The 24,662-nt window shown below is 43.1% G+C and overlaps 1 protein-coding gene across 1 annotated transcript; it reads left to right on the plus strand.

The window, feature by feature from the left end:
• Nucleotides 1–2,283: 2,283 nt before the first annotated feature.
• Nucleotides 2,284–21,677, plus strand: REST (RE1 silencing transcription factor). Its single transcript, XM_050948237.1, has 4 exons — nt 2,284–2,375; nt 4,242–5,152; nt 11,761–11,844; nt 16,289–21,677. The coding sequence occupies exons 2-4, from the start codon at nt 4,252–4,254 to the stop codon at nt 17,983–17,985; spliced, it is 2,682 nt and encodes an 893-aa protein (XP_050804194.1). The 5' UTR covers nt 2,284–2,375; nt 4,242–4,251; the 3' UTR covers nt 17,986–21,677.
• Nucleotides 21,678–24,662: the final 2,985 nt, after the last annotated feature.

A 24,662-nucleotide genomic window follows, 5' to 3' on the forward strand; every position in this document is an offset into this window, starting at 1 on the left:
ACCATGCAGGTCCCTATCACCCCCTCACCCACCCCACATCCCCATCATCCCACATCCTCTCACCTCACTCTGCAGGTCCCTATCACCCCCTCACCCACCGCACATCCCCATCATCTCACATCCTCTCACCTCACCCTACAGGTCCTATCACCTGCACTCCCACCCCACATCCCCATCAATCACCCCACAACCTCTCACCTCACCCTGCAGGTCCCTATCACCCCCTCACCCACCCCACAGCCCCATCAATCACCCCACATCCTCTTATTTCACCCTGCAGGTCCCTATCACCCCCTCACCCACTCCACACCCCATGAATCACCCCACATCCTCTCACCTCACCCTGCAGGTCCCTATCACCCCCTCACCCACCCCACATCCCCATCACCCCACATCCTCTCACCTCATCCTGCAGGTCCTATCACCCCCACTCCCACCTCACATCCTCATCAATCACCCCACATCCTCTCACCTCACCCTGCAGGTCCCTATCACCCCCTCACCCACCCCACAGCCCCATCAATCACCCCACATCCTCTCACCTCACCCTGCAGGTCCCTATCACCCCCACTCCCACCCCACAACCCCATCACTCCCACCTCAACATCAACGCCCTACAGTCGCATACATCACCCCCCCACACACACACAGTTCCATCGATCACCCCCACATCTCCCCCCTCACCCCCATCCATCACCCCCCCCACACACACAGTTCCATCGATCACCCCCACATCTCCCCCCTCACCCCATCCATCCCCCCCCCCCACACACAGTTCCATCGATCACCCCCACATCTCCCCCCTCACCCCATACATCCCCCCCCACACACAGTTCCATCGATCACCCCATCTCCCCCCTCACCCCATACATCACCCCCCCCCACACACACAGTTCCATCGATCACCCCCACATCTCCCCCCCTCACCCCATACATCACCCCCCCCACACACACACAGTTCCATCGATCACCCGCACATCTCCCCCCTCACCCCCATCCATCACCCCCCCACACACACACAGTTCCATCGATCACCCGCACATCTCCCCCCTCACCCCCATCCATCACCCCCCCACACACACACAGTTCCATCGATCACCCCATCTCCCCACCTCACCCCATACATCCCCCCCTCACACACACACAGTTCCATCGATCACCCGCACATCTCCCCCCTCACCCCCATCTATCACCCCCACACACACACAGTTCCATCGATCACCCCCACATCTCCCCCCTCACCCCATACATCCCCCCCCACACACAGTTCCATCGATCACCCCCACATCTCCCCCCCTCACCCCATACATCCCCCCCCACACACACAGTTCCATCGATCACCCCCACATCTCCCCCCTCACCCCATACATCCCCCCCCACACACACACAGTTCCATCGATCACCCCATCTCCCCACCTCACCCCATACATCCCCCCCTCACACACACAGTTCCATCGATCACCCCTACATCTCCCCCCCTCACCCCATACATCCCCCCCACACACACACAGTTCCATCGATCACCCCATCTCCCCACCTCACCCCATACATCCCCCCCACACACACAGTTCCATCGATCACCCCCACATCTCCCCCCTCACCTCATACATCCCCCCCACACACACAGTTCCATCGATCACCCCCACATCTCCCCCCCTCACCCCCATCCATCACCGCCCCCCCACACACACAGTTCCATCGATCACCCCCACATCTCCCCCCCTCACCCCATACATCCCCCCCCCACACAGAGTTCCATCGATCACCCCCACATCTCCCCCCCTCACCCCATACATCCCCCCCACACACACAGTTCCATCGATCACCCCATCTCCCCACCTCACCCCATACATCCCCCCCACACACACACAGTTCCATCGATCACCCCCACATCTCCCCCCCTCACCCCATACATCCCCCCCTCACACACACAGTTCCATCGATCACCCCCACATCTCCCCCCCCTCACCCCATACATCCCCCCCCACACACACAGTTCCATCGATCACCCCATCTCCCCCCCTCACCCCCATCCATCACCCCCCCACACACACACAGTTCCATCGATCACCCGCACATCTCCCCCCTCACCCCCATCCATCACCCCCCAGCTCCCCGGCGGGGCCGGAACACCCCCCACCCCCCATGTCCCGGCACCCCCGGGGGCGGGGCGGTGCCGCGGGGGCGGGGGGGCCCGGCGGGCGGGGCGGGGCGGTGCCGGGCGGCGCTGGCGGCGCTGCGGCGCGGGGTGTGCTGGAATGCGCGGCGCCTCCCGCCGCCCGCAGGAGACTCGCGGCCGCCCCGTGCCCTGAGCCCGGCCCCCCAGCCCTCGGGAGCAGGGCAGAGCCCGGGCGGGCGGCGGCCCGGCCCCGCCGGTGAGCGCCGCGGGGAGCGGGCCGGCCGGGCGGCGCGGGGAGCCAGAGGCGCTGTCCAGGGCTGATCTGCGGCGAGGCAGCCCGGCGGGGCGGCCAGGCCCGGCCGGGGCGGGGGATCAGCACCAAGGCTAAGGGGCCGGGGCCCCTCCCGCGCTGCGCCCGGCGGAGCTGCTCGGGCCGCTGGTCCTGAAGCAGCCGGCCAGGCGGGCGGGGGTGCCCCGGAAGGGGCTCGGCGCCGCCGGGAGCCCCAGGCCGCGCGGCCCGGGAGGCTGGACAGCGATTTCCTGCCCGCGGCCGGGCCTGGGTCTCCGTGGCTGGCGGGGGGGCGTGACCTTGGGCCGGGGCGCGGGGAAGGCAGGGGCCGGGCGGGGGCCGCGGAGCGATCGCGCGGGGAAGGGGAAGCAGCCGCCGGCCGCGGCGGGGTGGGGGGCGCGGCGGGGTGAGCGGGGCCGCGGGGGACGGGAGCGGCTTTGTGTCGGGTCTCGGGGAAAATGGCCGAATGCCTGTTTGTGGAATGCAGCCGCCGCCGGTGCTGCTGGCACCGCCACACGCAGGAATCCGGGAGCGGGCCGCCCCCCCGGCCCGGCCCGGCCCGGCCCTGCCTGCGGAGCCCGGCGGCTCGGCCGCCTGCTGGGCCTGGCCCCGCGGAGGCGGACACGCCAGGCTTCAGAGAGCAAGCGGGGCCGTCGTGCTGCTCTGGGGCCCCGGATAGCCACGGTACTTCCCGGGGCTGGGGTGCGAGCGAGGGGAGGTGTTGTGCAATGGCAGCAGATTGCATCTGGTTCCGGCTGAAAGCCGCCGCCGAGCAGAGCTGGCTTGGCTCTTTGAGAAGCCAAATGGCACTGGGAAGGGTGCCTGGCTCTGAAAGTAAAGGCATTTGTTGCTTGGAAAAATGCAGCTTTTGATGTTTGCCCCCCAGCAGCATTCAAAGTAGGCCGAATCCGGAAAAGTTGTTGATAGTAACGTTGCTTTTTAATATGGTGAACGAAACTTCTGTATTCCTCCTTGGTCTTTAACCCAACAGAAATCACCTTCATTGTAATTGTTATAGGCCTCTGATATTAAAGAGGCCTTGAAGAAATTAACAAAACTGATTAACTTGTCAATAGCTCTAGTCGTCTGGAAGTTGTGATGAGTCCACACCAAATTCAATTACATTGACCACTATCACAGTCTTCCACTTTGTAAGACATGGCTGCCTAGGTAATGGAGGCACAGCATGGCTTTTAAGTTGCCAAAGCTTTTGGATTCACAAGACAAGTAAAACTAGAAAGAGAGCTCTCTCCCAATTTCTCACAAGCTTCACATCACTTTTCTAAAGTTCAGAAAGAGTTTTCAGATTTTTTTGTGAAAGCAGATGCAAAATGAGTCTCTTTGCAAACAGGGTATCCCAGTATGGGGATACATGCCTTCCAGCTTTGAATGAGAGCGGGCAGGAGAAGGGATTCAGAAATATATCTTTAGACATTCGAAATTTAGTTCAGCAATGAATAATATTTTATAACGCTAATGTGTCTTGTGATAGTGTAAAGCAATTAATAATTTGTTTTAGATTATAGTTAAAGTAATTTTTTTTAAAGAAATAAAATTTAAAGCAGATTTTTTAGAGGGTGAGTTCATAGAAAAATGAATTAGTATTTGCTCAGTTCATAAAAGAAAATATTTATCTAATCTAAGGAAGAGATAACTCACCAAATCTTTTTGTTTTTATTCTCCTATTTGTATTTAATAATTGACCATCTTCGATAGATTTTCATATATTTCTGAAGTACACTCTTAGTTTTGGGTAGTACAACATGGATGTTTTATATTTGTAATTGTTAGATTTTTACTGGTGCTGTTTTTTTGTTTTTGTTTTTTTGACAGAATTGCTGTTATGGCAACTCAGGTGCTGGGGCAGTCTGGTGGGAACAGCCTATTTGCTGGCAATGCTAACATCAGTATGGCATTGTCTAACGACATGTATGATTTGCATGACCTTTCCAAAGCTGAACTGGCAGCCCCTCAGCTTATTATGTTGGCAAATGTGGCCTTGACAGGAGAAGTTAATGGCAGCTGCTGTGATTACCTGGTTGGAGAAGAAAGGCAAATGGCTGAATTGACAACTGTAGGTGACAACAACTTTTCAGACAGTGATGGAGAGGGTGTGGAAGATACACAGGGAGTGGACAGTGACCCTGATGAACCTGAAAACATGGAATTAGGGGCTCTTGAAATTCCTAGTGTGGAAACCCAAGGTCCAGCTGTTTGCCCTACTCCTGAGACTTGCAGTCTGGACAAGGACCTCCCATTGGAAGCACCAGATACTCCGGAGAGTGTGGAGGACAAATGTAAAAGCTTGAAGAGCAAGCCATTTCGTTGCAAACCATGCCAGTATGAGGCAGAGTGCGAGGAAGAGTTTGTGCATCACATTAGGGTTCACAGTGCCAAAAAATTCATTGTAGAAGAAAATGCAGAGAAGCAAGTCCAGGTCAAAGAATCTGATTCTTGTACCACAGAAGAGGCAGATTTCTCTAAGGGGCCTATTCGTTGTGATCGTTGTGGCTATAACACTAACAGATATGATCACTATCTGGCTCACTTGAAACACCACAACAAAGCAGGAGAAAATGAGAGAGTCTACAAGTGCACCATATGCACTTATACTACAGTCAGTGAATATCATTGGAAGAAACATCTAAGAAATCATTTTCCTAGGAAGGTATACACATGCTCCCAGTGCTCCTATTTTTCAGATAGGAAGAACAATTATATTCAACATATTCGAACTCATACAGGTAAGTCTTTCATCTGTATATGAGTAGGAATATTGGTGCGGGGGGGAAGTATACTAAATATATAAAAGTGAGATTCTTGTATTTGCAAGATTTGCTCCACCCTGATAAGGCTCTCTGTTTGACTGTTGTAGTCATGTAGGCTCTCTGTTTGACTGTTGTAGTCATAGAATATTACCAGGTTAGCTTCCAACTACATGGAAACCCATACTTGATGTAAACTGCACTTTGTAGGCCTGAGAAAACACATCCAGTGTTTCCAAGGGGAGATTAAGAGTATTGTATCCATTTTGCTCAGCCCAGCAGTCTAAAAAACACATTATCCTGAACAGAGCATGAATATATATTTAAAAGTGGTTCATTACCTTTAGAATTTCTGGACCTGCAAAGTTCAGGCCAGCTGCCTTAAAAAAAAAAACCAACAAAATTGACATCAGACTAAGGGTAAAGTTTTCAAAGGGCCTGTGCGACTCAGGTGCCTTTGAAAACTTTGTCCTAAGGGTGAGACAAAACTTGATCATTTTCACATTCAATTTCTATAATAGAAAACAAGGAATTCATATACACACACAGAAATAAAACTCCCCTACTCCCAAACCTTGAGCAACTACGAACCCTGCTGAGAGGTTAAGAGCAGAATCCACTGTAACTACATTAATCTTAGTTGGCCAAGCTTGTGCGACTTTCCACTTAACTTGATGGCGTTTCTCTGTTTGGATGTAATGGGGTAACTTTTGAACCCCATATCCAATTAATTCCAGAATTTCAGGGAGTGTTCTCAGAATCAATGGGCAGAATCCTGTTGATTTTGGGGAAAATTGGAAAACCATTGGGGGAAAATTGGGGACACACAGAAGACCTGCTGTCTGTGTAGCGGTGCCACAGCTTCAGGCACCCCTGCAATTGCAATTGTAGCTCAAGGTACTGGTTAATACCAGTTAACACTGGTTCTCAAACTTTTGTTTTGGTGGCCCATTTCACACACCAAGCCTCTGAGTGCAACCCCCCTTATAAATTAAAAACACTTTTTAAAACGTTTAACACTATTATAAATGCTGGAGGTGAAGTGGTGTTTGAGGTGGAGGCTGACAGCTTGCGACTCCCCATATAATAACCTTGTGACACTCTGACGAGTCACGACCCCCAGTTTGAGAACCCCTGAGTTAACACCTTCTGACATAACAATACCCCAGTTTCATTCCTCTGCTCATTCTCCCAATAGATTTCAACATGTTGACACCCTGAATTTCTTACCTCCCAGACAGAAAGAAGAGAAGTAATAATGCAGGGGAAGGCTTGCAGAGCCATGGCAGGGGCAGGTGGGGAATGCTGGTATGGACGGAACAGGGGTGTACACAGAGTCTTGGGTTGGGGGTTGGGAATAGGGGCGTCATACAAAACCCCTGATGGGATGCAAGAATGGTATGGTATGAGGAGGGATGGGGGAACAGAGCTGTGGCATGAGGCGGAGAGTAAGTGGGTTGCAGAGAGTCCCTAACATAGATGGAAGGGTGGCCCACAGGGAGCTTGTGGGGGAATGGAGGTCTGCCAGGAATCCCTGGTGTGTACAAAGAGCTGGGCCTACTGAAGCTATGACATGTGTGACCCCTTAGTTACTGTATCTGGGGCTCAGATATTTCTGTGGTTCCCTACGCTGCAGTATCCAAAAGAAATAGGTACCCCATTTGTTAACACGCAGGAGTCCCATGTGAGAGATTTTGAACCAGTTTCCAATCTGCTACTAACAGTCTGAAAAAAAAAATTAGGGCCTCATTTTGCCTTGCACTAAATGCAATCCCAGGAATTTCTGTGAAGTGGCTCCAGGTGTAGGGCAGGACAGAACTTGGTCTAAATATTTTGGCTATTTTAACAAGATATTCTTAAGCATGAGCAACCACTTTCCAAATCTCTTACATTGGGCTCCTATGCTGTCAATGTCACAAGTGCTGTTACTTTTTGGCAAAATGGCTGCCAGTGCTACCAGCTTTATGTTTAATCACAATTGGTGTTTGATTGGCCAGATTCACTCCTGGGATAATGGGATAAAATTCTTTCTCTGCTCCTGTGACACAGAAGGGGATTCACATGTGGCTGGGTTAGTTGGCAGTGTGGTCACTCCTCCTGGGGGCAGCTTTAAATTCCGGCCGGTGGAGATTACCTCAGAGAGAGAGACTCAATCATCACATCTTCCAGTTGGCCGGGTCTGGCCCCCCTCCTCCTTCTTCCTACTGCGCAGACTGTGCTGGCTGAGCAAAGTGCATAGAGAATTTCTCTTTGTGTTTCTAACTCAAGTAAAATGGTTTTAGTGGCTTCGTCTTAATCTCCTACACAGTCCTTCATAGTTTGGAATCTCTGTTTAGAAGTCCATGACTGGAGTTATGAGATTTGCAGGTAAAGACTGAGGTACAGTGGTGAAGCTACATGGAGAAGCTTGTACAGTGCCAGCCTGCATTAGTCTGTGCCCTTAGTTTTTTATTTATGTTAAAATGGACTCATATCTGCCAGATAGAAGTATCTTGTTTAGAGGACACCATCAGCTTAAAAAATATCACACTTCTGTCTGCAAATACTTTAATTACTCTTTTTAAAATCACACCTAAGATTATTAGAGAAACAAGGTGAGTGAGGTAATATCTTTTATTGGACTAACTTCTCTTGGTGAGAGAGACAAGGTTTCATGCTCTCTCACAACAAGAAGTTGGTCCAATTAAAGATATTATCTCCCCCACCTTGTCTTTCTAAAATCCTGGGACCGATATGGCTACAACACTACTACATACCTAAGATGGTTGTAACTGAAAGAGATTGGGGAAAAAAACAATACCTTCCTGTCTTTTAGTTTATTTTGTGCATTTGACAGCATTTTGTGTATCGTCAGTTTCACCATCTTCCCTGTAGTTAGTCAGTTTCTGCTTTTGTTGGTGTGGGTCTTTCAAAGATCATTAGGAGAGGGAAAACTTATTTTTTAGAAATTAGAAAATATGATTGTAAAATCACTAAAATAGGCAGTGGGGCTAAAGATCAAGTGGAGTTTCCTGAAACTACTTTTAATTCATTTTTAAAAATTGTTTTGATTTCTGGTTAATGATGGCTCTTCAAAGTTTCTCCACTTTTGTTTGGATGCTGCAGTCAGCTGAGTCAGTTTATCACTCTGATAAACTCTCAAAAGCTCTCATTGAGATAAGAGTGCTCAGCATTTTATAGGATCTAACCCAAAAGCAAAAGCCTTTCAAGACAGCATTTAGTTGATAGCTGCATTTGGGGTGGACAGTACTACACAGTAACAGCAGTTATAATATTTCAGAGAGAAATAAATAATCAAAAGAAGAAATGAGCCTTGATCATTTTTCATGCTGTGGTACAAGGACTTGTTTGCCAGTATTTGGATTTACGATTTCATTAAATGTTTTGTATTGACAAATGTTTGCCACTAGTTCACCAATAAATCAAACAGGGAAGCTATTTTAAAAAAATCAAATAAAACAAATAGAAGAAAGGTTTCTTTTGGTTTTTTGAGTAACTGTGGCAGTCTGTACATATGGTTCTTTACTTAAAAGTGTCCTTATTGCTGGTTAAAACTGAACTTTGTATTTACAGTGCATTATGAAACATCCAGCCTAGGTAGTTGCTTCCTTCACTAGGTCTTAATATCTTAAAATGGGCTTGTCAGTGAGGCCCTGGTCTGATTTGTTTGAGATATATCTATTTTATTGGAAATGAGGGGTATGCGTGTGAGATGGAAGGAAGCTGAATTGAAGAAGTAGTTAGTTTTGGGTTTGCTGCCAGCCAGGCTAAACAATCTATGTTGATTGCTACGCAGCTGTTTTGTCTTTTGTTTAAAACTCTGATTTGTTACAGTCTCAGTGTCTTTAGGTTGCTGCCCATTTCTTAAACTCACTGTTGTTATGATAACACTCTAATTGAAGCCCTCTTATGTAGCTTTTACAATAATATTTAAATCTTCTACGTAAGAGATTTTATTTTGATGTTACTAGTTCTTTACTTTCCATTTAAGTCTTAAATTGCTGAAGTGGATGTTATTTCTTAAATTAGTTTCCTAATTGTAAGTAGAGTTACAGATTTTGCATATAGATTTTTTTCTGCTAATTAGTTTCACACTTATAATGCTCCTGTATGATGAAAAAGATGAGTCCAAGGACTGATAATCATCCTTATTGTAAGAACAACACAAACTCAGATACAAAATTGATACACAAATGAGCTGCTGTATTTGCAATCACCACTGCCTTCCCACGTATTGAACCTTCATGCATCAAGAGAGCTGAAATGCTTTGATCAGGCATTATGTCTCTGTCAGGTTTTCAGATTGAAGTGAATGTCTTCACTGCATAGTTAATTTGGGAGTGGGCATCTAGGTTAGCCTAGTTCAAGAGTGAGCAGCCACATGGCAAAGCCCTACCTGAGTTACCATGTCCGCTCTGGTGCTGTGCTCTTAGGACTTCTGCGGTCATATCCCATGGTTCAGCTGTGGTAAGCTGAGCAGCTCTGTGGGAGTGTGTGTGAGTGAGTGGGCATGTTAGGGTCATTGTGGGAAAGCACTGGAGGACTATCAGCACTTAGTTTAGCTTGCATTCACACTACAGAGTGAAAGCGGCACTGGGGCTTTAGCCTACAGCCCAGGTATAGAATGCACCAGCAACGTCTATACACAGAGCACAACACGTTATGCAGGGGTTCTCAAACATCATTGCGCTGCAACCCCCTCTGACAACAAGAATTACTACACGATCCCAGGAGGGTGGACTGAAGCCTGAACCTGCTTGAGCCCTGCTGCCCCAGACGGGGAGCTTGTAACCTGAGCCCTGCCACTCAGGGCTGAAGCCCTTAGGCATTGGCTTCAGCTCCAGGTGGTGGGGTTTGGGCATGGGCTTCAGCCCTGGGCCCCAGCAAGTCTATCGCCAGCCCCGGTGACCCCATTAAAATGGAGTTGTGATCCACTTTGGGGTCCTGACCCACAGTTTGAGACCCGCTGCATTACAAGGCTCTGCAGTTTACATCCCTACAGAGTGTGTGTACCCTACAGTCTCTGGAGCTGTGCAGACAAACTCTGAGTCACTTAAGGTTCTCTTGAAAATTCCACCCGTAAGTGCCTGCCTTTTTAGGCTACTGTTTTTTTAAAATTTTGGTGTGCGTCCATAAGAGAGTTTGCCATTACTTTGCTAATATATTGGAAGTCTATAGTACCTTTCACTGTTTTATACAGAAACAAAGGGTATGCCTTTGTTGCACAGTGATTGGCACCAGGGTCAGAGCATCCGGGGATAGCCTAGCCCAGGTGCGCGTATACCTACAGCAAAACCCAACCTCCATACCTGGGCTTTCAGTGTTCCTGCATTTGCCTGTAAGTTAAATCAATTATTTAAATTGCTGCACCCCCTTTAAAGTTATCTAAAAGTGCAATATTTCTGAATTTTACATTTGTCATTAAATCAAGACTATGAAACGAAAAGCACTGGTAACAAGCAGTGACTCAAACTAAAACAGACTAGGATCTTTGGTCATGAATATTCAGATTGGAAAGAAAGTCTCACCTGCTTGGAGGAGGCATTTAAAAACACAAGTACCACTTTACAACAGTAGAGCCACCCCTCCCTTAATTTCATTGTATTTGTCTGGCATAAATCTCCCACATTGTTTTAAGTGGGGAAGAATTAACTTTTTAAGGAGGGAGATTAAAATGTTTTAGGGAGGAATTTTTCTTTCAGCTGCTGATCTAGTTAACAGTGATTGTATAATTGGATTGGTGGGAGGAAGAAGCTTAGTTAAAGGGCTTGTCTACACATACAGTGCTGCAGTGGCACGGCTGCAGTGCTTAGTGAAGATGCTACTTACCCCAATGGGAGAGGTTCTCCCATCGGCGTAGTTATTCCCCTTCCCTGAGAGGTGGTACTATGTTGATGCGGGAAGCCCTCCCATCAACATAGTGCTGTCTACACCAGGAGTTTGGTCAGTTTAACTGCGTTGCTCAGGGGTGTGGATTTTCCAGCATAGACTAAGCCGCAGAAACTCCAAAACAATCTCAACCCTATCCCTGGACCCTCTCCTACCGCCCTTGGATGTGTCCATACTAGGAAAAAGATGTGTTCTTAAAATCCTAGTGAAGACAAGGAAGCATGTAACTTTCATGTGTTTTCCAGGTCCAAGTAAACACCGGTTGGGAGCCTACGATTTACCTTGACCTGCTTAACCCATGTTAATACTAAAACTGCCTTCTCTTCACTAAGGGCTTTCCTTGTGCTAGCGTTTCTCTGCAAATGAAGTTAATCCAGAATAGCAAATGCATTTTAGGTTTGTTTATCTGGAAAGTAGGTTAACCTAAAAATGAACAAGGCACTGGGGACACCCAGGGTGCATCTGCCCTACAGAGACTATACCATGTAGCCCTATAGTGTACACGTAGTCTACACCTACAGAAGGAGTTTTTCTCTCTGAATGAAGTTAGCTATGTCAACAGACACCCTCTTCGATCAGCATAGCTGTGCCTACACTGGGGCTTTTGTTGGCATTGCTACATCACTAGGGCAGTGTGGGGCTTTTATTTGAACTTACCATGTTTTGTTTTTATTTGAATTCACTGTTTGTTTTTGCAGGAGAGCGTCCCTATCAATGTGCTATGTGTCCCTATTCAAGTTCTCAGAAGACTCATTTAACCAGACACATGCGAACTCATTCAGGTTGGTAAAAAGGCAGTAATCACAGTAACCGAGAAATAAGCTTGTGACTTTTTGGTTTATTCCATAGAAATATTTATTAAATTTGTTTAGTGTTGTCCGAGCTTCAACGATCATAATGAAAATAATCTAGCTTTTTAAGAGGACATTTTTTATCTTGTGCAATTCAAACAGGCCCTGTTGACTAAAGAACAGGACATCTGGTATCCTAGGGGTTTCCTACTTGGGATGGACCATTAGAATCAGATTGTCAAATTAAGCAGTTTTACTCAAATGCTGCCTGTTCTTACTTCACTCTCTTTACTATGTATAAAGTGACATGCAAAAAGTGTTAATATCTTGTCCTATAAAAAAACGTTTGGGGTTACATTGTGAAGCTTTGGTTAAGGTGGATAGATTTTGAAAAAGTAGGTAAAATGGTTATCTCTGGGACAGGAAAAAGAAGACCATGATAATTTTTGCATTTGTAAATTAATGTTATTTGAAAATAAAAGAGACTACCTGCCTACCACCATTATTGGTTTACTTAAAGATGGCAAGCTTAAAAGTGATGATGTCAAGCTTCATTTGAAAAGTGGTTGAGATCCTTAAATGAAAGAGGCTATACAAGTCAAGTGCAAAGTATTACTATTAAAAGTTGCAAGGAAGGAATACATAGTTTTCCATTGCTATACAAGGTACATTCCAAGGCTTGGAAGAGTACCTTCATTCCTTTGTGCTTTTTAAGACATGATATAGGTTCAGGAGCAATAGGATGAAGTTTTTGGGAACAGATCCTCAGCTTGTGTAAATTGTCATAGCTCAGGGCTTGGCTACACTGGCACTTTACAGCGCTGCAACTTTCTCACTCGGGTGTGAAAAAACACCCCCCTGAGCGTTGCAAGATACAGCACTGTAAAGCCTCAGTGTAATCAGTGCCGCAGCACCGGGAGCTGCCTGCAAGCTACACCCGTAAGGCATGTGGTTTACGTGCAGCGCTGGGAGAGCTCTCTCCCAGCGCTGGCGCTCCGATCACACTCACACTTCAAAGCGCTGCTGCAGCAGCGCTGCCGCGGCAGCGCTTTGAAATTTCAAGTGTAGCCATACCCTCAGTTGAAGTCCGTGAAGCTGTGACAATGCACACCAGGTGAGGATCTAGCCTGTGATATCTAATGTATATCTGTTTCAGCAATTCTGAGAGAATAGTTAATTTATGCTTGGTAATTAAAAGAAATCTGTCATGGTCATGTCCACTTACTGTAAGAAAATGACTTGTTTAACTTTTATGCACAGTATCACAAAAAAAATTGCAGAAAATGTTTACACAGTAATATGCCCTAGGATTTAAGGCCAATATGGTAATTGTCACTGTCATTTATTTCCCTGTTGGTAAAGTCATGTTTGTGTTCTCAGTAACCTGTTATAATTGTGTTTGGTCTCTCTTTTACCAATCCTGTTTGTGAAATGGCAGCATTTACTATTTTAATGAGGTGATAGCCACAAGCACAAGTCTAGGAAAACCTCAATGGGAATTCAACCTACACTATCCCTATTGCCTTAATTGTGACTCGTGTCTGAGTAATGAGGGCAGGATCCAAATCCTAAATTAGAAGAATATAAATATAGTAGTCAGATTATGTTACTGGCCTCCAGACCAGGAACAAAATACTGTGTGTGCAATGTTGAAAGAGATGAAAGAGGCAACTAAGTCTAATAAAGCAGCAATAGCATATGCAACTATTTTCATATAAGTGGCCGTATGTCAAAGAATCCTAGAAATGTAGGGTTGGAAAGGACTGTGATAGATCATCTAGTCCAGCCCCTTGCTTACTGAGGCAGGACCAAGTAATCCTAGCCTATCTCTGACAGGTGTTTGTCCAACTTGTTCTTAAAAACCTCATAGACTCATAGACTTTAGGGTCACCTCCAATGACTGGGATTCTAGAACCTCTCTTGGAAGCCTATTCCAGAGTTTAAATATACTGAGATAGTTTTTCCTAATATCTAACCTGAATCTCCCTTGCTGCTGATTAAGCGCATTGCTTCTTTTCTTACCTTCAGTGGGCATGGAGAACACCATCCTCTTTATAACAGCTCAGAATATATTTGAAGACTGTTACCAGATTCCCCTCTTAGTCTTTCTTTTCTTTCTCAAGAGTAAACATGCCCATTTTTTTTAACCTTTTCTCATAGGTCAGGTTTTCTAAACTGTTTTATCATTTTTGTTGCTCTCCTCTGGACTCTCTGTAGTTTGTCCCCATTGCTCCTGAAGTGTAACCCCCAAATTGATTACAGTACTTCAGTGAGGCCTCACCAGAGCCGAGTGGAACAGGGCAATGTGTCTTAAATTCAACACTCTTGTTAATACCATGTCTTGACATGGTTTAAAGAAGCAATTTCTGAGCACTTTAAGCAGCTGGAACAAATAATTCTAGAGCACACAACACTATAAAATATAGTTACTCCACTGATTATTGGTGATAATCGTGTAATTAAGTTCAGGATCCTCAGGGAAGGGATTATACTATACCAAACACTAGGACTGTGAGGTTAAACTTGTGAAAGGAGGATTAAAGGGGGGACTAAAAAAAAAAAAAAAAAGAAAAACAACCCCAAAAAGCAGCACAGCTCTGGTCTATGCTTGGTGTTCTAAGGTGCTATTGTGATATAAACAATATTAAAAAGATTCTAAAGTCAGAAGTGAGGAAATTAAAATCCTTAGACTCAGCAAGGAAGACAACTTAATTATATCCTAAGAGTGACACAGAAAACATGCAGAGCTCTAAACAAACAGGGAAAGGGGAAAGCAAAAGACAAAACCAAACCCCAGAGTGATTAAATAGCAAAGGACCGGAAGTTATTAAAGCCAAACAGATACCTTTCAGAAAACTGAAATGCAGCCTGGGTGAAGCCAATAGAGTGAAATTAGGACAAGTTAAATTTAAGACGGAAATTAGAGGGCTAAATGGGCATTTGAAAAACAAATAGCCAAAGATACCAAAACAATTAAGAAAATGGTTTAAGTATATCAGAAGCAGGAGAGCCCTCTGACTGCAGTGAAACACTCACAGCTGGCCCATGTGTCTGACTTGGGCTCGGGCTAGGGGGCTGGTTAACTGCAATGTGGCTGGTCGGGCTCGGGCTGGAGTCTGAAATCTGGGACCCTTCCCACCTCGTGGGTCCTAGAGCACGGGCTTCAGCCCAGGCCTGAATGTCTGTATTGCAGTTAAACAGCCTCTGAGCCTGAGCCCCACGAGCCCAAGTCAGGTGACACAGGCCAGCTTTTTAAATTTTTTTTGGTTTTTAATTGCAGTATAGACGTGCCCTGAAGAACGCCATTGGTCTGCTGGATTACTAGCGGTAAATGGAACAATTAAGGAGAATTAGGACATTAAAGAAGCCAAATGACTTCTTTGCATTCTCAACATAGAAGATCTTTGAGAGAGACCTACATTTTGTCAGTTAATAAAAAGAGGTACTGCCAGGTTAAGGAGTCTAAAGAGGAGGTGCTAGGGCAAACTGCTCAATTAAATAACAAGACACTAGAACTGGATGGCAGCTTACCTTATTGTTAGTGATTTTTTTATTCTTTTTTTTGGTAAATTTTTCAAAACTGTTGAACTTGTCTTGTTACACTAAAAAAAAATTTGTGCACATTTGCATTTATGTGAAATAAGCCAAAGTAGTTCTGTAGTAAATGCATTCAATTGATAGTATGTTTTGTAACACCCTTGTCAAGAAATGCTGCAAAAATGCAGATGCCCTAGGACTTCGGCAATGATATGAGAGACTGCGCTGAATGGAATTGGTCTTCAGTTTTTAAAACTAACATGCAAATGCTAAACCAAATAGGATTTGCATATTATATTTAATACAAAGTAATATTTTAATATTTAAAGTAAAAATTCAGAGAATTGAATTAATAGGGGTAATGATCATCTGAATGGGGGACATTTTTTCCAAAAAATCTATTTTCAAAGTGTGCTTTATTGCTTTGCTTGCCATGTGTAAGAATCAATTTTCATCCATTTCATTTTCAGTGCAGATAGAAAGTATCTTAAACATTTGTAAAGTTGGACTGTTTTGGAAATATTTGTGTAAGATGATTGATTATTCATCACCTGTTAATTTCCATTTTTCTACAATGCATTCAATGGACCAGTTGGGTATGGATTCCATTTGCTAATATTACTATAGAATGATCTATTCCGGTATGTATTCATAGACAGAGTGTGATGTGGTTACTGCTTGTTTGGTTGTTTTGTTTTTCCTTCTCTTTTCTTTGTGTTGTTATTGGTGTCTTTGTGAACGTGTTTGTGACTATAAATTATGATTTTGGATTTCTTAAGTTGACATACTTTTAACAAAGGAGCATGGACAATTTTTTAAATTCATGTATGCACCTATAAAATGTTGAATAATTGTTTCTTCTATGTTTGTTAATCATAATTCCTCACTCGTTCCTCAGGTGAGAAGCCATTTAAATGTGATCAGTGCAGCTATGTGGCCTCAAACCAGCATGAAGTAACTCGTCATGCAAGGCAGGTTCACAATGGGCCCAAACCTCTGACTTGCCCACACTGTGACTACAAAACAGCTGACCGAAGTAACTTCAAAAAGCATGTAGAGCTCCATGTCAACCCACGCCAGTTCCTTTGTCCTGTCTGTGATTATGCTGCATCCAAGAAATGTAACCTGCAGTATCACATCAAATCCAGACATCCTGATTGTTCGGATATCACAATGGATGTTTCCAAAGTGAAACTACGGACTAAAAAGAGTGAAACTGACTTTTCTGAAAGTGTGAATGACAAGATGGAGAAAGAGCAAATGAAAGGAGATTCATCTGAAAAGAAAAATGAGGGAGCTGTAAAAGTGGAGAAAAAAGAGAGCTTACCAAAAGAAAAGAAACCAGCCAGCAGTATTTGTGTAGGCCAGGTGACAACCAGGAGTCGTAAATCGGCTTCTGAAAACAAGGATGTAGATATTAAAAGTTACAAAAGTACAGAGAAATCAAGTAAAACAAAGAAGACTAAAAGAAAAGCAGAGGCTGCATTAGTTTCCTCTAAGCAAGATCCTGAAAATAACACACAAACAATAGCAAAAAAGAAAAAGAAAGTGGAAAATAAATCCAGAAACTGTCAGGAAGCTCAAAAGAGTGAAGTCAAATTGGAGGGACCTAAAAAACTGAACTCTTGCCTTAAGAAAAACAGAAAAAAGAAAGCTTTGAAGAATAAGCATAGTAAGAAAAGCAATAAACTTGATCAGGAAAAGATCCAAGATGAGGTAATCCCTGAAAAGTCTCCTCTCCCGGAACAGGGCAAAAAGAGGAAGTCTGACAGTGATGGGAATGACGAGCTGAAGGAGCCAGATCCTGTTGTTAGTCCACTGTTAATGAACATTGACAGCCAGATTCCTGATGAGGAAAGCCAGACTATTGATGGAGAGTGTGTGCAGGACCAGGGACAACTTCCCCCACAGCTTCAGGATGAAAACATAGAGCCAGAGGTAAAAGACCAAGAAATGCCCACTTCAGAGGAGGAGAATAAAGAAACTGTTTATCAGAAAGAAGTTGAAGAACAGCCAGATAAAGAACAGACCACTTGCTCTGAGGAGTCTCCTAGCACATCATCCTCTCAACAAAACTTAGATGTGCCAAAGGATGCATTACCAGATTTGGCGCATCAGCTGGAGCTGGTGAAAACTTGTGAGACAGAAACTGTAACTAATCCAGATCCAGTAGATCTGTCTAAAACAGACTTGCCAGCTGAAGAACCAGCACGACCACCACCACCACAATCACCAGAAAAATGTGAACAAGACCCTAAAGAAGCTCTGGCTTTGTCATCTGCAGATAACGTGGCAGTGAATGAATCTCAGGAAATTGACGAGGACGAAGGCATCCACAGTCATGATGGCAGTGATATAAGTGACAATATGTCAGAAGGAAGTGATGATTCCGGGTTAAATGGTGCTCGGTCTGTGCCAGAGGAAACAAGTAACAAAGCATCACAGGAAGCTGCAGAGGCCAAGGTTGCAAAGGAGAACTATGTGTGTATTTTTTGTGACCGCTCATTTAAAAAAGAAGGCGAATACAGTAAGCACCTCAATCGCCACTTAGTGAACGTGTATTATCTTGAGAAGGCAACAAAGGGGCAGGAATAACCAAATTTCAGTTTGATGGCAAGTTTTTCCTTTTGTTTGTAAGATCTTACACAGTTTATGTACAGTTATTGTAGTCTTTTTAAAACATGGTTTGCTTTAATTAGCGTCTAGTTTATCTTTTTTTAAGTTGAAAATACTTTTGCCAACGTTCTGAGTAACGTTGAATTCATTAATTATTGTATCTCTTGATTAAAGAAGGCACGTAGGTAGGGTATGTGAGGCTGTATCTTATTAAATCAGCATAAGCCTCTAGTCTGTTCGTTTATGCACAAATTATTTTATCAATTGAGTTTTAGTAAACAGACTATAGCTACACCTGCATAATTCAGATGCATTTTGAACCATAAGAACCTTTTTGTTCTTAGCAGTCAGTTTTTCTCGATTATCTTAACGTATCTTCGTATCAACTATTAATAGATTTTTCTACAAGGAAGATGGCTTCTGGTTCATAAAAAGAGCACTTTGTAAAACAAATCAAATTTGTCTAGAGATAAACATAATCATTTGAGGATAATTGTAATTTTGAATATACGTTTCAAATCTTCTAATCATGAGCAGTAAGCCAAAATTTGGAAGTAGTATTTCCAATTTTTGATGGCAGAACCCGTATCTTGGTAAATATATTAATTGAAACTGTAGTTGTAATTGGCATAGTTGTGAGGGGAGCAAGTGTTATGTTTTTTTGTTCTTTACTTTTGATTGTGCTTTAAGGGCTTAAATATTGCACATTATATTTTTTGATTTTTTACCTATGCAGTTTAATCCTTTAGGAATAGCCTTTGTGCCCTATATGTACACGACATATGCATGTTTGGTTTTGTTCATGTAATATTTTCTTTATTTTGAAACTTTCAGATTTGTTGCTTACCATGGGCCAGTTTTCTTTGATACTCTTTGCTACAGCTTTTCTTGTTTTCATGGGGTATTACTGGTTGTGCATGAACTTGGTAAAAATATGGAGTGTTTGGTTATATTTTTTAAGTAGCTTTAAAATTGTATAGTTTTTTGGGCAAAGGATGCTGATTCAGGTTCAAAACATTTTGAATAACCATATTCATGACATTTTCATTGTATTTTGTCATGAAAATATTACTTTTGATATTTGTAATAGTTGTAGTGTATTAATTATAATTAATTTATAACTTCTGATCACCAAGTGACATATTCATTCTCGAGGGAAACCGACTGCATATTTCTATAAACCTTGGTGTTTTTTTTGTTCGTCTCCATTTTAATGTGGGCAATTTCCAATCTACAGGATTAAAACTAATTGTAGCACTGATACAAGTGTAGATCATCCAGATCCAAAATCCCATGCACCAAAAGAAGACTGGTAAGCAACAAACCTGGAATTAGGAAAGATGTAGACTTTTCTGTTCTTTATTCATTCAAGATTTAATTAAACAATTAAACAAAGTGGCCTTGATCTGTTAAAGGTGACATAAAGAGAAAATAAATTGGTGGCCATATTATAAACAACTGGGCAAAAAACCCATCTCTGCAGCAGGGGAATCCACATTTATGTCTCTTGGATAGAGTGCAGCCTCCCTGGCTTTTCAGCCCTGAATGCTTGCTAGACCTCTGTGGAGCAGCAGTTGTGGATGCAAATGTGAGCTGAATAGAGCCCCCAGTGGGAGAGCTTATCTGCCAAGGCATTTTTGTGACAAGTCCTCTAAATATGAACTCTGCCAAGAAAGAAAAATAAACTCCTATGGCTTTTTTCCCCCCCCAGAGGACAGCAGAGTTCGTATTTATTCTGATTACTTCTTGTTTTGTCTAGAGACATAACTAGTTCTGGAAACTGCAGATCTGTGTGCATAAATACAACTTGAATGAATAGAGAACAAAGACAGTACACTGCTTCTGCTTATGGGGGAGATTGGTAGTGGACGGCCAAAGATTTGTGGGCGGAGGAGATCCCTCAAGACAGAAATAAATTGTATAATGTATAGAGAGTTTGTGTGTGATTAGATAGTGTTCAGTGCTTACCTTGGCTGTGACAATCATTGTCAACTGAAGATCAAGTTGCAACTATATTTATGTTAAAACATTAAGAAAATAAACCTAGTTGAATTGTCTTCCTAAACAACCAGTTGTGATAGTCTTAGCTATAGCTTTCTTGTTAATAGTGTGTTATCTTTTTATATATAAAATGTTACCATCTTGTGTAAGGGATTTGAACAGAGGCTGGGAATTCCAGTGACGAGTAGAGGTTTTATGGATACCTTCATATTTTTTAAAAGAACAATTACTATCTTGCAAGAGATTTCAAGAACTTTAATTATATTCAGATAAATTTTTTGGACAAGCCTGGTTTTTGAGCTGGAAGTTAAAATATGGCAGTGACATGAATTAAATTTAAACAACTTGCCATTAAATAAAAGCAGACTTATGTTTCTCCAAGTAAATGCTGTACGCTACTGGGCTGAATACTTTTTACTTTGTGCTCACAGGGACTCCATGAAAAGAATAATGCCTATATTAGGCAGTATTCCTTATCACAAGATTTGAAAGTGAAAATTAATGTTAAGTATAAAAAATAAAATAAAATGTGGATTCTTCCTACTTAAAAATATACTAGAGATGTGATCTTTTTGCCTTGAAATACTTTAGATATGAGAATGAAACCATGTTGGAATTTCCATTTTTCTGATTTGCTTTTAATAGAGCTAAAGATAAGAATTTGGAAGTATGTGAAAATATGTCACTCATCTCTTAACAATATGCTTAGATGTTGCTAATGAATATTTGAAATAGGGTGTAAAACTTAGTTAACCTACCTTGTGTATCCTAAAATATGTATTTTTCAACTCTCTTTAAACATATGTACGACATTGTGTTTCTTTTCCAAGAAAGTTAAATTATTTTGTATACTTTGTTGCCAGTACTTCTTCCCTCTCATAGGGCTTCTCTGGGCATCAGAACCTTAAGATGAGGCTGGAGGGATTACTGCAGGCTTCCATGTAATGCTGTCCCACACTTCCAATCCCATACTGAGTAACATGGTGTTTGGGCCTTTCATATATGGAAATGTACACTCAAAAAGTGACCATCACAAGAAATAATCTAAAAAGTGGATAACCAGGAATTTGTACTCCATGGTAACATAGTTGCTATTTCTGAATTTTGATAAACTAGGCTGGAACTGTACATCCTTTGAACTGACAGGTCAGTTAGCATCCGATAACGTTGTTGATTTCAACAGAGTAATAATGTAGCTGATAAGTGTTAAACCAAATTCAAGACATCACTTGAATCTTGGTGGTGTAGATACCTGATTTACATACAATATTAACTGAATCCAGGTAGCTAATGGAATTGTTTCACATGTACATATGCTTTTTTCTAAAATTACACTAGCTAACGAACTTTTGTAAGCTGTCATTGAAACATTTTTATAATGTTTTGTTGCACCATGCTTGAAGCTTTTACAGTGCAATACTTGTATTATTTTCTGAATTAAACCAAAGGTAATTTTTCTCATGCTGTTTATCTACTGTAGTGCATGACAACCTTTTACACGTTTGTAATAGATGTAAAACAAACCAGATCACAAGTCCTGTTTTACCTAAACTATGTACAAGTCTTTTGTCCAAAATGTAGTGTAAAGTTAAACTAAATTGCATTATATTAACCTTTATGAGTGTATTTTCCTAAGCATAGTCATGATTAAATAAACTTTATTAAACTTGTGGCTTATCTACCTTTTATTAATGGCTAGTAAACAATCTCACTGTCTATGAAAACGGTCTGTAAATAACCCCTAGCATTAGTTAGCAACATTCATATGGAAACCAGCTTCATTATATGGGGCCAATAGGCTCCCTGTGGCCAAGGAGGGCCCCCATTGCAGTAAAATCGTGTGGATCTGGTGTGAGAGTAGGATATGGGCTCCTTATGCACTAGTGTATAGGTTTTTCTGGAGAGGCAAGATGAATAGGTAATATCTTTTATTGGACTTCTATTCGTGAAAGAGACAACCTTTCAAGCTACACACAGCTCTTCAGGTTTTTCTGGAGACAGGGATGATGGTTATGCAATTGATTGGCTCCACCAGCCTTTTTCCCTTTCCCCATGCAGAGGGGGTACGAGGGAACAGCAGCACAGACAGAACCACTGCTATCTGGAGCCGCAGTCTGAGGGATGCCGTCCTCAAGCCCTCAGAAAACCCCAACACAGAAGCTGGCTTACGCAGGTGCTAGGACCATGACTGCCGCTAAATCAGTGGTTGTCAACCCATTTACCATTCTGGGCCACATATGCAGCTCTGTGTTATGTGGGCCGCATCCAGATTATATAATACCTTTATGGCCCTGAGGATGTCATATGGGCTGCAGCTGTGTGCTGATTGGGCTGCAAGATTGAGAACCACCGCCCTATGAGGAACTTGCTGCTGAAACTAGTTTAAAAATATTAATAATTTAAAGGGACACTGCCAAGGGGACTTAGACTTTGATTTATCTTTGCAGTTGTCTATAACTTGGTAGGGAACATCCTCCAGATTCTAAATATATCAACACTTGACTGCTGTTATTACAGAAGTCAGGAGAAACATGATTTGATAGAGATACTTTGCAAATTACACACTTGGCTTTATCCTGCTATAGCATTATTTTCATTTCTGAGAAGATGCATCATTTTATTATGATTCACAGATTTTGAATGTGTTAATTAGAAGCAATGGGCTTAAACTGCAGCAAGGGAGGTTTAGGCTGGACATTAGAAAAAAGTTCCTAACTGTCAGGGTGGTTAAACACTGGAATAAATTGCCTAGGGAGGTTGTGGAATCTCCATCTCTGGAGATATTTAAGAGTAGGTTAGATAGACATTTATCTGGGATGGTCTAGACAGTATTTGGTCCTGCCATGAGGGCAGGGGACTGGACTCGATGACCTCTCAAGGTCCCTTCCAGTCCTAGAATCTATGAATCTATGAATTTGTAATGATGTCTCTTATCTGACCTATGAATGCAGTGTTATTAAGTTGTATTTGATGGTTTGGGCATTCTGAGTGCTTAAATAGCCTTAACTACCTCCTGGGCTGGTTGGGTTATATGTAATCGGAAAGGTTGCTGTCTTTTAAATGAGCACTAAGGTCCTGTTCACTCTCAGGCCATGCAAAATTGGCTATGAACTCATCAGCAATGTTGTGTCTGCTTTGAATGTGCTTTGTTTGAGAGGTTTGTCAGATTTACATTATAATTCTTTAGAAATTTCCAGAGACTGGCATATCCTGGAATGACTACTATTGTTTTATCTGATATCCTTCCCTCCTTTTACATAAACAGTAGAGACACAACAGCACATTCTAAGCTGTGCCCTTCCCCACCGAAGAATTAGCTATGGTTGGGTACGTTAGGGAGTTTCAGTCACCCTCGCCTGGAGCAACAAAAGCTGCCAGTGATGGCAGGGGCTGGGTGCAGCCATGTAGGGCTATGCCCCATCCCTAGAGAGTCCCTCCAGTTTCAGGCACTCACTAACATAAGACTGCCTCCCTGGCTCTTGAGTTTTTTTCTCTTCCCCAGGCTTTTGTACTGAGGCTGACTGTGACTGTGACTGTGAGGTGTATCGGGGCAGAGTGGCAGAAGCAGATTGGCTGGTGCATCAGGACAGAAGGAGGGATAGTTTGGCGAGGGAAGAAAATAGTTCCTAACATCACCCTGAACCTTTTGCTCGTCCCTTGTCTATTTAGGTTGGAATTTGAAAGGGAGTTAGATGCCCAAGTCTCAATGAAATTCGGGCACTGAACTCCCATAGGCTCCTTTGGAAATCCCATCTTATACCACAGCACAGCATCTGGCCAAGTGTGTGTACAGCGCACAGCACATTCAGGATGCTGCTGGAAACATCCCAAGCAGGCTGTTTGCTCTCAGTTTAAATGCGTCTTTGCACACAAAAAGGGAAGGAATTGTTCAGAGTGGTGTCTAAGCTGGGAAGTTTATAGCCAGCTAGCCAGCAAGAGCTGTGTGCATCATTGCAATAGGACCCAGGTCTTGTAGCCCCCCACAGATAACCCCCATTGATTCCAAAGAGGGCTACTGCCACAGCATTGGCTTCCTGCAGGACGGAGCAGTTAGTGCTGAGGTACACGTGTAGATTTTGATAGTAATACTAGCTGCTCTCTCAGAAGCAGGGTGGATTTAATTTAAATCAAATCGATTTAAATCATGATTTAAATCACTAGTCAGGAAGACTCGATTTAATCATGGATTTCTACATAGAAGTGCACTCTTGTTGGTTGTTATAACCTTAATACATATTCTTCACAACTCAGAGATAGATCTAGGTTTCATTTTTAGAAGGTATACACTATACTTTATTAAAGTGATTTATTTTGAAAACTTTTCAGATTAGTTTTACAGCTATATCAGAAAATGAATGAATGCTTGGTTGTTTCATTTACCAAAGGTAATTGAAGCAGATATTTATGAAGTCATTGGGAGGGGAACTATCTCCAGTTTAACAGGTTAATCATTAATATTTGGAGGATTTTCTTGCCATGCTGTATTAGGAGGAGACCATCACCAGATAGACATTTAAATTGTTTTATTTAACTAAAACAACATTATGAATTCTGAATTTTTTTCCTTCTACAGCAAACATAGTATTTTAACAAGACAAGAATATGAATTTTTGAATTTAGTTAAACATTCAAGTTTTTTTTAAATCAGGTTTGTT

This window comes from Gopherus flavomarginatus, chromosome 3 (assembly GCF_025201925.1).
Source record: "Gopherus flavomarginatus isolate rGopFla2 chromosome 3, rGopFla2.mat.asm, whole genome shotgun sequence".
Lineage (NCBI taxonomy): Eukaryota > Metazoa > Chordata > Testudines > Testudinidae > Gopherus > Gopherus flavomarginatus.